At 47.3% G+C, this 15,060-nt stretch overlaps 1 protein-coding gene across 6 annotated transcripts in view; it reads left to right on the top strand.

The window, feature by feature from the left end:
* The window catches only part of PRKCB (protein kinase C beta), a 386,628-nt gene that overhangs the window by 334,142 nt on the left and 37,426 nt on the right, over positions 1-15,060 (top strand). For 2 of the 6 annotated variants that reach the window (XM_021086460.2, XM_021086459.2), the window contains exons 11-15: positions 2,388-2,479; positions 4,185-4,247; positions 7,474-7,612; positions 12,858-12,938; positions 13,226-13,333. In XM_021086460.2, coding sequence (XP_020942119.1) covers positions 2,388-2,479; positions 4,185-4,247; positions 7,474-7,612; positions 12,858-12,938; positions 13,226-13,333 — 483 coding nt within the window. Of the gene's footprint in view, positions 1-2,387; positions 2,480-4,184; positions 5,271-6,513; positions 7,009-7,473; positions 7,613-12,857; positions 12,939-13,225; positions 13,334-15,060 lie in introns of those variants that run through there. The other 4 variants (XR_014840537.1, XR_014840535.1, XR_014840536.1 and 1 more) reach the window with 4 other exon arrangements.

Here is a 15,060-nt window from a genome sequence, read left to right as displayed (position 1 = left end):
CCCTCCCCCAACCTCCTCCTCCTTGGCAATGACAAGTCTGTTCTTGTCCAGAAGTTTGTTTTTGCTTCGTAGATAGGCTCATTTGTACCTTTTTTTTTTTTTTTTCTTTTTACAGCTGCATCTGCAGCATATGGAAGTTCCCTGGCTAGGGGTTGAATTGAAGCTGCAGCTGTGGCTTGCACCACAGCCATGGCAACACTGGATCTGAGCTACATCTATGGCCTACGCCATAGTTTATGGCAACAACGGATCCTTAGCCCACTGAGCCTGGCCAGGACTGAACCAGCATGCTCACAGAGACAAGGTCAGGTCCTTAACCCACTGAGCCATGATGGGAACTCCCCATTTGTGTCATAGTTTAGAGTCCTTATATAAGTGATATCACACGGTATTTGTCCTTCTCTTTCTGACTTACTTCACTTGGTAGGAGAATCTCTCATTGTGTCCATGTTGCTGCAAATGGCATTATTTTGGTTTTTTATGGCTGAGTAGTATTCCATTGTATATATGTACCGCACCTAGAAGATAAAGTCCTATGCACGTTAAAGAAGACCTTTTTTTTGTTTGTTTAATATGGATTAACTGTTTGTTGTCTGGCCATCATCACGTTAGGACACAGGTCATTTTTGTACCCACTTTACAGGGCAGATGGATCATGTCCACTTCACAGGTAAAGAGAAAGCTGGAGATTCCAGAGGTTAAGTAGGTGTTGTTACCCAGCCAGAAAGTAGTGGAAAGAGATGTCCCATTCTATATTGACTTCCTTCATGTCTCCTTGCCCTACATGTCACTCCTCCGCCATCTCCACTCTTGGTTCTGCAGCCCCGCTTTGTGACACTGGACAGCAAAAGTCCTTTTACACGGCCACCCAACCACCCCAACCTCTCGATAAAACCAAAGCACATCTTTCACAGCAGAACCAGTCCTGGAAGCCACACACTGTCATTTTTACCATGTCCTCTTGGTGACACCAGTCAGTCCCATTCAGAGTGAGAAGTGGCGACATAAGGATGTGAGCACAGAACAGTGAGAATCCCAGGGGGTCATGGTGGAGACTGGCTCCCGAAGCTCCCTGTAACCTGCAAGAGGCTTCACTTAACAGTCTCCACTGTTTATTACAATTAACTGGAGTCTAAACAATGATAGCCGTGACGTCACAAGATTCATGTGCTCATTATGTTCTCCAGTGCAAATGAATATAAATTTAGCGTTATTATTTATTTCTTTTTCAATTTCACCAACTGCATGTGCTTACTTGCATCCTTCCAGGGACATATCATATTCCACTGCAGGAAGTAGTGGGCTCAGCAACTAGGGGCCTGTCATGGAGTCCTGCTGGGTTTTTGAAAGAAAAAAAAAATTTGTGGGAGTTCCCGTGTGGCTCAGTGGCTTAAGAACCCGACATAGTCTCTGTGAGAATGTGAGTTTGATCCCTGTTCTCGCACTGCGGGTTAAGGATCTGGTATTGCTGCTACCCACGGCATAGGTCACAGATGGGGCTCAGATCTGGTGTTGCTGTGGCTGTGGCGTAGGCTGCAGCTGCAGCTCCAAATTCAATCCCTAGCACGGGAACTTCCATGGGCTGCAGATGCAGCAGTAAAATGAAAAAAAGAAAAAAAAATTGTGGCCTTTTATTTTGAAGTAATGTCAAGCATACCTAGGTGTTGCAAGAATAGGACAAGAGAGAGAATAATTAAACAAATGTGATCAAGTGTTAACAGTTCATCTGGGATGAATACACTGGATATCCTTGTACTATTTTTGCAACTTTTTAAGTTTTCTAATTTTTTAAATAAATTTTCTTGGAGTATAGGTGACTTACCATGTTGTGTTAGTTTCAGGTATAAGCACAGCGAATCAACCATATATACATATATATCCATTCATTAGGCAGATTCTTTCCCCGTCGAGGCTCAGTATTGAATAGATTTCGCCTGTAGTAGGTCCTTGTTACTGATGGGTTTTGTATATAGTAGTGTGTATATGCCAGTCCCAAACTCCTAATCCATTCTTCCCCCCAGAAACCCAGCTAGTTTTTTTTTTTTTTTTTTTTTTTTGGCCGGAGGCAGGGGTGCGCATGGGCGGCACATGGAGGTTCCCAGGCTAGGGGTTGAATCGGAGCTCTAGCTGCTGGCCTCCACCACAGCCACAGCAGTGCAGGATCTGAGCCACATCTGGCCCACACCACAACGGCTGCTCCTTAACCCACCGAGCGAGGCCAGGTATCGAACCTGCGTCTTCATGGATGCTAGTCCGATTCGCTCACCGCTGAGCCCCTTTGATAGGAACTCCGGAACCTTGCTGGTTGGGACCATAAATCCCAGCTCTCCACCTGGAACCTGAGACGCGCTAGGAGGCTGACTTCGCTCTTTGCCCTCTTCTTCCAGGACCGCCTGTACTTTGTGATGGAGTATGTGAATGGTGGCGACCTCATGTACCACATTCAGCAAGTGGGCCGCTTCAAAGAGCCTCACGCTGTGTAAGTGAGAACCTGTGCTGGGCTTTTTCCCTGGGCAGAAATGGGTGGGTTGTGAGTTCCTTGGGGGTCTTAGGTGAATAGGGATTTTAAACCTCTTGGACCTTCTTCTTCATAAGAAATATCATCATCAGGGCAAAGGGGGGTGGGGGTGGATTCTGCTGCGATGGAAGACTTCTTTCTTTTTCTGACACCAGCCAAGAACTTGCATCTTGAAAAACCAGAGCTGTTTCTTTATTTCAGAGTTTTGCCCCTGGCTCATAAGGAAAGGCCCTGTAGCTTCCTTGGGGAACATTATTGTAGGTTTGGTGTCTTCCTTTGTGGATGTTTATGGAGTGCTAACTATGTGCCAGGCTCAGAGTTTGCTCATGGTCAAGTGTGATGGAGGCTTGCTCAAAGTCACAGAGCTAGTGTGAGGCAGATCCAGAATTCTGACCCAGATCTTCTTTGCTCTTATTCTGAGATACCTCTCTCTCTCCCTCTCTCTCTCTCTCTCTCTCTCTCTCTCTTTCACACACACACACACACACACACACACACACACACACACACACACACACACACACATCCCTCCTTCCAAGGAGATGAAGGCTCAAGTTGCAGCGTGGTTATGCTCCGTGGCTCTCAGAGTGGGGATGCCTGCTCTGGGCTTTTGGAAATCTGTTTCCCCTGCTGAGTCCGTTCTGTGCCCTTCCGTCTGCAAGGCAGCTGGTCTTCTTTTTAGAGCACACATTTCAACCTGTCTCTCCCTGCTGTTGGTGACCAGGAGCGTGGCGCATCAGAGGATCAGCAGTGCTAACTGGTCCTAGGGAGTCGGTCAGGCTCTTGAGGTCCCTCTAGGAAGCCCATGGGTCTCATCAGGGCTGGCCAGCTCCTGTTCAGTTCAGCCTTGCCCCCTCTCTTCCCACCTGCCAAGGTCGTGAGCACTGATGCTGGCAGATTTTGCCTTCTCGTGCTCCCAGATCCCGCCATTTCCGTGTCTTGGCACAATTCCCATGGGCTGCCTCTTCTTTTACATCTAACATCAAATTAACCACTGCTCGTCATTCGATGATCACACAAGACCCATGGTCAGGACACTTCACGGGGTTCCCCAAAGCCCTGCCCGACAGGGGTGGGATAGCTGGACTTTCCGGTTCTCTCAAAATCGTCTTCATTCTGGGTCTTCATGAAGAGCTTACACTTCAGCCAGATGCAGTTGCCGAGTCTGGCTGTGCCAGAATCTCAGCCAAGTTATTGCATGTCGCTAAGCCTCAGTTTCCTCTTTGGAGGCACAGGGAGGTACAAGTAGCACCACCTCGTCGGATTGTTATTAAGATACAATCAGATGATGACGCACAAGGATACAAGGTCAATAGTAAGCCTTCCACAGATGTTCGCTGTTACCTGGAAGATTCTTGCACATGCAAGCGTCTGAAACGATCATTCTCCAGCCGGCTCATAACATCCCATGGCCTCCTCCCCATTAAGCCGTTGCCGAGCCTCTGCCTGCCCCATTTCGTCCTTTGAGCAGCCTCGCAGCCCTCTAAACCCTGGTCATCCATCCAGACTCTCAGACTTGGCTTGATGAGCTGTGTGGCTGACCATCCACGGTGGGACATTCATGCCCTCTGCCCAATTCAATAATGTATTGAATTCTGAGACTTGCCAAGCATATGGTGTCCTTGAATTTCTCCATTGCTTTTTTTTTTTTTTCTTTTCATTTCAGATTTTACGCTGCAGAAATTGCCATCGGTCTGTTCTTCTTGCAGAGCAAGGGTATCATTTACCGGTAAGTGAAACGCTGCTGTACTTTCCAGCTCCTCGGCTCCTTCAGCGCCTTCCCTTCCCTGCCTCTCTCTTGAACTGCTTTTAAAATTAGAAGCCCTGGTGGGGGAGGAATCCTCCAGTACTAACTTGGGCATGTGTTCTGCCAGGCAGCCTCGCCCACTGCCCTGGCAAAGTTTGGACTGCTCTATGTGATGATAGAAGAGCTTGACGGCCTCTGCCTCCAGGGATGATCTGGAGCCTCAAACGTGAGGCCGTTTGCTCTAAGAGGAGGAGGCTCACCCCTGGGGACCCAGTGCTTCTTCCTCTTGCCCATGGACCCCGCATTTGGGGAGCAAGCAAAGAATCTTGGCGGGTAGAATGTGCTCGATCGTATTAGGATGAAACAAGTTTCCTTCTTTTTTCTGTTTTTTCTTTTTTTGCTATGTAACTATAATTTGGAAATGGGTCTCTGAGTAGCTTGCCCTGAAAGACAGGATTAAGTTCAGGACTTGGCATTTGCCCGTGTTTGGAGGAGCAAGTGTGTGATCATAGCCGGATGAGTCATCCCATTTTATATCTCATGCAAGGCAGACTGTTGAGCCCGAGGCTGCTATTTGTCAGTGAGTCCTGAGTGTGCAATTCCCCCTTACGCCACATGGATGCAGATGGCCTTGCAGCACAGGCTTGGGCTGGTTTGTTATGCAAGGGAGGCTGGCGAGGGGCATGGGCTTCCAGAGGGCGCTGGGCATGGGTGAGGGGCTATTTAAAAGATCCCAAAGAGTCACGAAAGTCCATTCATTCATTCATTCATTCATTCAACAAACGTTTATTGGAAGCCTACCTTGGGCTGAGCTCTGCTTTAGGTGGTGGGGATACAGCATGAAGAAGACAGACAAAGCCCTGCCTTTGCAGAACGCATGCATATTCCAGTGGTGGGAGCCAGATGCATAAATCATAAAAATACAGGGAGTTCCCGCTGTGGCGCAGCAGAAACGAATCCAACTGGTATCCATGAGGTGGCAGGTTCAATCCCTGGCCTTGCTCCGTGGGTCCCCAGCATTGCCGTGAGCTGTGATGTAGGTCGCAGATGCGACTCACATCCCACGTTGCTGTGGCTGTGGTGTAGGCCAGCAGCAACAGCTCAGATTCGACCCCTAGCCTGGGAACCTCCATATGCCGCAGGTGCAGCCTTAAAAAGACCAAAAAAAAAAAAAAAGCATGAAAATACAGTCTGTTGACATGTGTTGATTGCCTCTGATGAAGTTCTGAACCTGAAATCCTCGGCCCCAGCCCCCTTTGGAAGCAAAAAGGATTTCTGACATCAAACAAAGAATGGAGTGGACTCTCCACACACTACCATGTGGGGAGCTCTCTGGCGGTACAGTGGGTTAAGGATCTGGCATTGTCACCACGGTGGCTCCAGTAGCGGCTGTGGTGTGAGTTTGATCCCTGGCCTGGGATGTTCCACATGCCTCCAGGGCAGCCAAAAATATACGTATTTTTAAAAACTACTATTGGCATTCCTATCGTGGCACAGTGGAAACGCATCTGATGAGCATCCATTAGGACGCAGGTTCGATCCATGGACTGGCTCAGTGGGTTAAGGATCCGGCATTGCTGTGAGCTGTGCGGATCTGGCGTGGCTGTGGCTGTGGCGTAGGCCAGTGGCTGTAGCTCTGATTCAACCCCTAGCCCGGGAACTACCATATGCCATAAGTGTGGCCCTTAAAAGATCGATAAATAAATAAAAAACCGCTATTATGTGACACTGAATATAGCCAGGGCATCCTCCAGCCACATGACCTGCTGGCTTTTATCACCTGAAGCTCCTTTTCTATAAGAGATGAAGAGGTCCTTACTTCCATCGTTGCCCCAGCTGTCTGTTTGGGGACATGGGATCAAGCCAAGGGGAATGTCATGGATCTCTGTGAATTAAGTCACATTCAGACCTGGTATGTTTAGGTGAAGCAAGTTGCTGCAGAGTTCACCTCGACTAAGTTCCAAGCTGGCCTTCAGAGACCACTTTGGCTTATAGTTAAGCATGAAGGTGGGTGTTACCACGGACAGCACCAGAGACCAAGGAATATTGCTGTTGGTAACCAATGGGGTGCAAGTGGGCCTCCTCTTGGATAAAGAGAACTCAGAGACACAGATAGGAGATGCCAGAATGTATTTTCAGGTTGTATCCTTTTAGTTTATGTATTTATTTATTTATTATTTATTCCTTTTTAGGGCCACACCTGTGGCATATGGAGGTTCTCAGGCTAGGGGTCAAATCAGAGCTACAGCTGCTGGCCTACACCACAGCCACAGCAACACGAGATCTGAGCTGAGTCTGCGACCTACACCACAGGTCAAGGCAATGCCAGATCCTTAACCCACTGAGCAAGGCCAGGGATTGAACCCTCATCCTCATGGATACTAGTCGGACTTGTTTCTGTGGCGCCACAATGGGAGCTCCCTTCTTTTAGTTTAAAATGATGACAGTAGCTCAATTCAAACGAACTTACCTTAAAAGAGGCATTTCCGCAGTTTCTCTTGTGGCTCGGTGGGTTAAGAACCCAATGTAGTGCCCATGAGGATGCAGGTTGGATCCCTGGCCTCGCTCAGTGGGTTAAGGATCTGGAGTTGCCACAAGCTGTGGCATAGGTCGCAGCCATGGCTCAGATCCTGCATTGCTGTGGCTGTGGCGTAAGCCAACACCTGCAGCTCCATTTCGACCCCTAGCCCGGGAACTTCCATACGCCACAGATGTGGTCATAAAAGAAAAAAAAAAAAAAAAACCACCATATGATCATTTTGATCAGTTTTTTTCTGCATGATCTTCAGAGGTATTTTTTTAAATAATGGTTTTGTAAAAACATATCTTCCTATGAAATATAAAGGGTCCTGAAGTTGCCTGGGTCATCTCTGAAGCTGCTCCTGGATGCAGGGGCTCTGGATCCTAGGATCCATGGAGGTCCTGCCATTTGTTTAGGTCTGGGGCTCTCTCTTCTCAGATCTGCAGTCTCACTGTGTCCTCCTGAGACCTTTGGCACCGTTGGCGCTGTCAAAAAAGAAAAGCACAGGGGTGTGCGGACCCTGGTATCTCCCTGGCAGATTATAAGCTATGGGATGGCAAGGGCTGAGTGGTACTCCCCTCTGTGCCCCCATCGTACCTGGTTCAGTGTTTTGCACATAAGGGAGCAGCCGTCGGTTGACGTGCACTAAATAGCATTTCATGAAATCCCTAAATCCTGTCTGTGCAGTGACCTGAAACTTGACAATGTGATGCTGGATTCCGAGGGCCACATCAAGATCGCTGATTTTGGCATGTGTAAGGAAAACATCTGGGATGGGGTGACGACCAAGACCTTCTGTGGCACCCCAGACTACATCGCCCCTGAGGTGAGCTCATGCCGACCCCTCCGGCGTGTCTGTGTCGTGTGGATGTTTTGATGTCACTCCCGAGTCCTAGATGGCCACGTTCAGGGCCGGAAAATGTCCAGGCGGTAGCGGACCAGCAAACACTCAGGCTGGTCCTTCTACCCTCCTCTCAGTTGCTCCCTTGAGATGACACATGCGGATTAACTTAGCACGCATCCAGAAGCTCAGGCCCAAAATACATCAAGGTTTGAGAGCAAATTTAAATAAAACTCCAAAGAACCATCCACCGCACATCAGAAAAATTCTTCATCAAGCTGCTATGGCTCCCAGCCATATGATACCTCCTAATTATGACCCTGAAATGTTTGTGAAGAGGAGAGAGAGAGAGAGAGAAAGAGGGGGGGTGGAAGGGGGGGGTTCCCTGGTCTGACCTATGACACAGGATCCGTGTCCTAATACGTAGGTAGTGGTGGTATGCAATTCTAAAAGGCTCAGGATTTTTCTTCCTAGGATGAAGATAGAAATGAAAGTGTAAAGATTTATTTTAGCGCCTCCCCCTCCCTTCCCAGAGGACGCGGTCAGTGGCGGAATGGGTTTCCCTAGCATGTCCGGGTACGAGAATTTGTGCCAGATGATTGCCTCTCTTTTTCCTCTGAATTGGTGCTCAGAAAGGTGGCGTTTTGCCATCTGTTACTGGCTTTTTATGGAAAGGCACTGAGAGCTTGGACATGGAGTCTTCTGTCCTTGACTGGCGGTCACTTGACGTGGAGCAGTGATGATGGGAAGGCCTGGGTCACTAAAGTAACTTGACACAAAATTATGCACCAAACCTGCATATTCGGTTACCAAAACAGTTCCTCTTCTAGGAACCTAGTTTGCAACACACACACACACACACACGGAAGGGTATGTGTTCAAAGTCCTTTCTTCAGTGTAGCACTTTTTTTTTTTTTTTGCTTTTTAGGGCCACACCCACAGCATATGGAAGTTCCCAGGTTAGGGGTCTAATCGGAGCTGTAGCTGCAGGCCTATACCACAGCCACAGCAACGCCAGATCCGAGCCACATCTGCAGCCTACACCACAGCCCACGGCAACACTGGATCCTTCACCCACTGAACGAGGCCAGGGATTGAACCTGTGTCCTCATGGTTGCTGGTCAGATTCGCTTCCACTGCACCACGACGGGAACTCCTGTAGCACTATTTTTAATAGTGAAAATGAGGAGAGAGCCTCCATGACATTAGTAAAGGCATGGTTGTCTAAAATATGCTGCATTTTCCATTAAGAAGTACTATACAGCCCTTACAAAGATCAGAGCACACCTGTATGTACAAACGTGAACAAAGCCTGCCAGTCTAGGGACAGACAAGAGACTGAGTGACTTATCATATGGATACTATACAAGGTATCATTGCAAAAAGCGAGTGAGAGAGAGATGCAGCTATGGAAAGCTCTTTGAGATATTGTTGAGAGAAAAAAACCCAGGTATGGAGCGATAGACACAATATGATACCATTTGTGAAAAATAAAAATACACAGGGAGTTCCTGTCGTGGCGCAGTGGTTAACGACATCGACTAGGAACCATGAGGTTTCAGGTTCGATCCCTGGCCTTGCTCAGTGGATTAAAGATCCGGCGTTGCCGTGAGCTGTAGTGTAGGTCGCAGACAAGGCTCGGATCCCGTGTTGCTGTGGCTCTGGTGTAGGCCGGTGGCTACAGCTCCGATTGCACCCCTAACCTGGGAACCTCCATATGCCACAGGAGTGGCCTAGGAAATGGCAAAAAGACAAATAAAATAAAATAAAAAAATACACAGAACACTGCAGTATGTTTCTTATGAGTATGTAGATATGCATGTAAAAGCAGAGGAAATCTGGAAAATTACAGACTGATTTTTATATCAGTTACCTCGGAGGATAAGGCTGTTGCAAAGGGAAATTCAGCTTAATCTCTATATTATTAAAATTTTTCACAAAGTAAATGTACATGTTTGTGTGTATTATTTGAGTAATTGAAAAATCATCCTTTAAACAAAGGAATGCTTTATTAGAACCCAGTGGAATTTCCCTGAGGAGGCGCCCCTTGCTGTATCGTCCTTTTGTTAGGACATCAGACACAATTCCTTGATCCCCCTATGAGTTCACTGATCTCTGGTTCACAAGTTCTGCTGCCCTTTCGAGTCGCCTGGGGAGCTTTTAAAATGGAGAGGCCCAGGAGTTCCCATCGAGGCTCAGTGGTTAATGAACCAACTAGTATCCATGAGGACATGGGTTCTGTCCCTAGCCTCGGTCAGTGGGCTAAGGATCCGGCGTTGCCGTGAGCTGTGGTGTAGGTCGCAGACGTGGCTTGGATCCTGCATTGCTGTGGTTATGGTGTAGGCTGGCAGCTGCAGCTCTGATTCGACGCCTAGCCTGGGAACCTCCATATGCCATGGGTGTGGCCCTAAAAAGACAAAAATGAAATGAAGTGAAAATAATATAAAAATAAAATAATATAAAGTAAGATGCCCAGGTATCACCCTAGATCAACGGAACTAGAATCTCTGCAGGGTGCTCCCCCCACCCCCTCCCCACATGTGTGGCTTTCCAAAGTTCCGGGGGGGCCCCTGATGCAGACAAGTACAAGCCCCCAGTTGTGCTCCTGTGTCCTCCTCCAGCCCACAGCCCAGCCTGCCAATAAGGAATAAGCTGCAGGTCGGGCATCCCCTTGCTTTGCTATTAGCTCACCCCATCTCTTCTGGCAACATCTTTCACCTCCCAGGCTCTATTTCTCTTTGTAAAAGGATTAACTTGTTAGGTTGTCAGGAGGATCCGAATAAGACATGAAGTGCCTTAAAAGTGTGAAAACACTTTCAATAAGTGTTCTCGCAGAAAGCTGCTCCTTCGGGTCCCTTGCCATCAGATCTCAGAGGGCATTTCTGTTTTCAGGGCAGAAGCCACGCTGGGCAATGGAGTTGGATAAATGGATGGTTACTTTCTAACCAAGTTTGCTCAGACACCTTTGGCGACTCAGCCAAGCCATCACTCAATCCGAGAACTTCCAAGTCAGAGCTGACATTTTGAGGGCATCATGTGTGAGAGACACATATGTCTCTTTCATCCTCACGAAACCTGATGCCATAGATATTATTATAAACTTTGTTCTGTAGATGGGAAAACAGACTTACGGAAATTAAATGACTTACCCCTGAGGTCACACAGTGGAAACAGCGGTCACGATTCCAAGCCTAGGGGTTCAGTGGCTCAGTGGTAACAAACCCAACTAGTATCCATGAGGTTGCAGGTTCAACCCCTGGCCTTGCTTAGTGGGTTAAGGATCCAGCATTGCCTTGATCTGTGGTGTAGGTTGCTGACATGACTCAGGTCCCATGTGGCTGTGACTGCGGTGTAGACCAGCAGCTGCAGCTCCTATGGGACCCCTAGTCTGGGAACTTCCATATGCACATGTGGCCCTAAAAAAGCAAAAAAAAAACCAAAAAACGATTCCAAAGACTGTCCAGCCCTCAGTCCTGAGCCCTTAACTTCTGCTCTGTATCAACTTCTAATCCCTTTGCTACAGTTAGTTTTCACCCCTGCTTCCCAATAGATGGTCAACACAGCTATGCTAGACTTGGCCATGCTTTGGCAATTTGATAATAAGTATCGAAACACTTGAAACTATGTATACTACTTGATCCACCAATTCTACATCTAGGAGTTTATCTTAAAAAAAAAAAGGAATCAAATGTCCCCATAGCTGATTACAAGGATATGTATTTAGTACCAGAAGAAACCTAATCAATTGGAAATCAATGAACTAGACTTTGGTATATCCATCCAGTGGAATGTTATGCAGAGGGAAAAGCTGATTATGTTGACGGCATGGAAATTTCAAATGAATAAATTTTTTTTTACATAAAAAAGCGTTTATGTAAAACACGTACATACACACAGAGTTTAATATATGTTAACACAAAAAAAATCTAGAAGGAAACAGACCCAAGAGCAATCGCAATGTTTTTCTCGCTTTTTTTTTTTTTTTTTTTTTTTTTTTTTTTTTAGGGCCACACCTGTGGCACATGGAAGTTCCCAGGCTAGGGGTCAAATTGGTGCTGCAGCTGCCGGCCTACACCCCAGCTCAAGGCAGCACCAGTCCTTAACCCAATGAGCCAGGCCAGGGATCGAACCCGCATCCTCTTAGATCCTAGTCGGATTCATTACCGCTGAGCCACAACAGGAACTCCACATAATTTTTCTCTTGATAAAGGATTATGGGTGATTTTATTTGCATTCCCTTAACTGACCTATATTTTAAAATAAATAGTAAAAGAGTAATAAACACTATCCCATTTCTGAAGTTAAAAATGTTGTTTTCAAATGGTTTTTATTTGTTCCATGATAGCTGGTTTACAGCATTCTGTCAATCTTCTACTGTACCACAAAGTATAAAAATGTTTTTAATTGTGGCAAAAAAAAAAACAAAACCCAAAAAACGGCATTGCCGTCTTAACCATTGCTAAGCCTGCAGTTCAGTAGGGTTAAGCCTATTCGCATTGTTGTGTAAATGTTATTACTTTTGTAATGAGGATCAAAGACTGTTTTTCTTCTTTAAAATGCCACGCTCACTGTATTAAAATTAAACATACTGCATTGTACTAAGTGCTTTGAAGAGGCAATGCAATATCCACAGATGCTTTTCCAGCCTGCAGGGGCCTCTCCGTAAAGGATACCCATCTTCCTAAAATAAAGAATCATCTTGGGTGGACCCTGGGCTCCCTGTTTACTCTCCCTCTCTCTCTCTCTTTTTTTTTTAACTATTGAACTTTTTTTTTCCATCCTTTTAGGGCCGCACCTGCAGCATATGGAGGTTCCCAGGCTCGTGGTCTAATCAGAGCTGTAGCTGCCGACCACAGCCACAGCCACTTGGGATCCGAGCCACGTCTGGCACCTACACCACAGCTCACGGCAACGCTGGATCCTTAACCCACTAAGCAAGGCCAGGGATCGAACCCACAACCTCATGGTTCCTAGTCGGATTCGTGAACCACTGTGCCACGACGGGAACTCCCCCTGCTCCCTCTTATAGAAAGTGGTCCCATCTGGGACTATGAGAGCCAATTTAGTCATTCACAATAGGCAGGTGACAGGCAAAGGGAGAACTGTCCCTCCACCCCACCCCTGCCCCCTCCCAGGGTGCCACTCTCTTTGTAAAAGAAGCGCCATATCCAGTCTCCAGCCGCTGCAAGAAGCCACAGGCCTCCCTGACCGAAAGCCTTCTGTTTTCCAGATAATTGCTTATCAGCCCTATGGGAAGTCCGTGGATTGGTGGGCATTTGGAGTCCTGCTGTATGAAATGTTGGCTGGGCAGGTAATTGAATTTTAAGTGATTTGTAAGGAAAAGCCCTCTCCCACCCCCATCCTCATGGTTTCTTAAAAGAGAAAGGGCCAGCTTGCTACCAGCTCCTAGATCTGAACCTCTGTGACTTTTGTGACCTTGGGGTTACCCTAGTGTGTTGGCTGTTTCTTCCTTCTCTTCTGCCTGTCAGCCCGGAGCCTGGCCTGCAGGTGGATCCCAGGGAGCAGGTTGAGGCACCCGGGGCGAGGCGGGGAGTACAGGGCAGGCATTCTTCTCCCACCCTATCCTCTGCCCCACAGGCACCCTTTGAAGGCGAGGATGAGGATGAACTTTTCCAGTCCATCATGGAACACAACGTGGCATATCCAAAGTCCATGTCCAAGGAAGCCGTGGCCATCTGCAAAGGGGTGAGTGAACCTCTGAAAGCGTGCGGCCAGGACTACCCCATACAGGGGTGCAGGTCGTGCCCTGCACAAGGACGCCCCGCCCAGGGAAGGAAGGGCCATGCAGCCACCCTCTGCCCCATTTGCTAACCAGAGAGCCTGGTACAGATCTGCTGCCTCCCAGAGGAAAGGGAGTTTTTTTTCCTGATGTGCCCAGAAGCATCACAGAGGCCTGCCTGCCTGCAGTAGCATCTTGCTGCTGGCTGGGCTCCAGTCTCTAGGCTGGCACAGGGGAAGGCTTATGGAATGACCAAGGTAGGAAGCCCAGCTCTTTGCCAAAGAGCTGGCACCCAGGGGAGGGTGCGTGAGAGGTCTGAGGCACGAATCTGTGAGCCTCGTTCCGCGGTGGGGCCGATGTGTTTAGTTGATCCTAAGAGTAATGCGGCTTTTGTCCTAAGAAAGTATCAAGCAGTATTCCGTTTAAGAGATTCTTCAGCTAAATTGACCCAAATTGAAAGTCCCCAAAGCCCCCACTCTTCCCACCCCCACCCCCCCGACCCACAAATGGCTGAAAAGCTCCCACGGTTGTAGGTTTCAGTGTGTGCGAATTGTACCTGTGAGCAAAACAGGACACGTATTTGGGGGGAAGGGTTGCTTGTGATGCATCTTGTGTTTGGCCAGGACGTGTGACCCAGATAAGTCCTTGGAGATCAGTGGTCCGCCCCTCTTGGTTGACCTGAAGTGCCTTTTCAGAAGGCACACACCCCAGCCTCACCCCAGAGGTTATGTCTGGGCATCTGTGTTGTGAAAAAGTCCCCATGTCACTTGAAAACTACTGCCTTTAAGTATGTTATCCAAATGTGGGAACTTTTTTTTAATTTATTTTTTTATTGTGGTATAGTTGATTTACAGTGTTGAGTCAGTTTCTGGTGTACAGCTTAATAACCCAGTCATACAGATATATATTCGTTTTCTTATATTTTCTTCCAACATGGTCTATCCTGGGAGACTGGATATATAGACAGCTGTACAGTGGGACCTCATTGCTTATCCATTCTAAATATAATAATTTGCATCTACTAACTCCAAACTCTCTGTCCATACCACCTCCCTCCCCCCTTGGCAACCATAAGTCCATTCTGTGTGTCTGTGAGTCTGTTTCTGTTTTGTAGATAGGTTCATTTGTGCCATATTTTAGAGTCTGTAGATAAGTGATATCCTATGGTACTTGTCTTTCTCTTTCTGACTTAACTTTGCTGAGTATGAGAATCTCTAGTTGCATCCCTATTGCTGCGAATGGCATTATCTTGTTCTTTTTTAGGGCTGAGTTGTATTCCATTGTGTATCTGTACCAGAGGTTCTTAATCCATTCATCTGTGGATGGACATTTACGTGGTTTCCATATCTTGGCTGTTGTGAACAGTGCTGCAGTGACCATAGGGGCGCATGTATCTTTTTGAATGAAAGTTTGGTCCAGATATATGCCCAGGAGTGGGATTGCTGGATCATATTGCTAGTTCTATATTTCATTTTCTGAGGACCCTCCATACTGTTCTCCATAGTGGTTGTACCAATTTACATTCCCACTACCAGTGCAGGAGGGTTCCCTTTTCTCCACACCCTCTCCCACATTTGTTACGTGTAGGCTTGTTAATGATGGCCATTAGCCACATCAGAAGACTGGTGTGAAGTGGTACCTCATTGTAGTTTTGATTCGAATTTCTCCACTAATTAGTGATGGTGAGCATTTT

The sequence above is a fragment of the Sus scrofa genome, chromosome 3, assembly GCF_054392235.1.
Source record: "Sus scrofa isolate SSC_HxYL_T2T_F1_AM1 chromosome 3, Sscrofa_HxYL_maternal_Yorkshire_Landrace_v2.0, whole genome shotgun sequence".
In the NCBI taxonomy this organism is placed as follows: Eukaryota; Metazoa; Chordata; class Mammalia; order Artiodactyla; family Suidae; genus Sus; species Sus scrofa.
The sequence above is the reverse complement of the archived record's forward strand: the minus strand, read 5'-3'. Positions and strand labels throughout refer to the sequence as shown.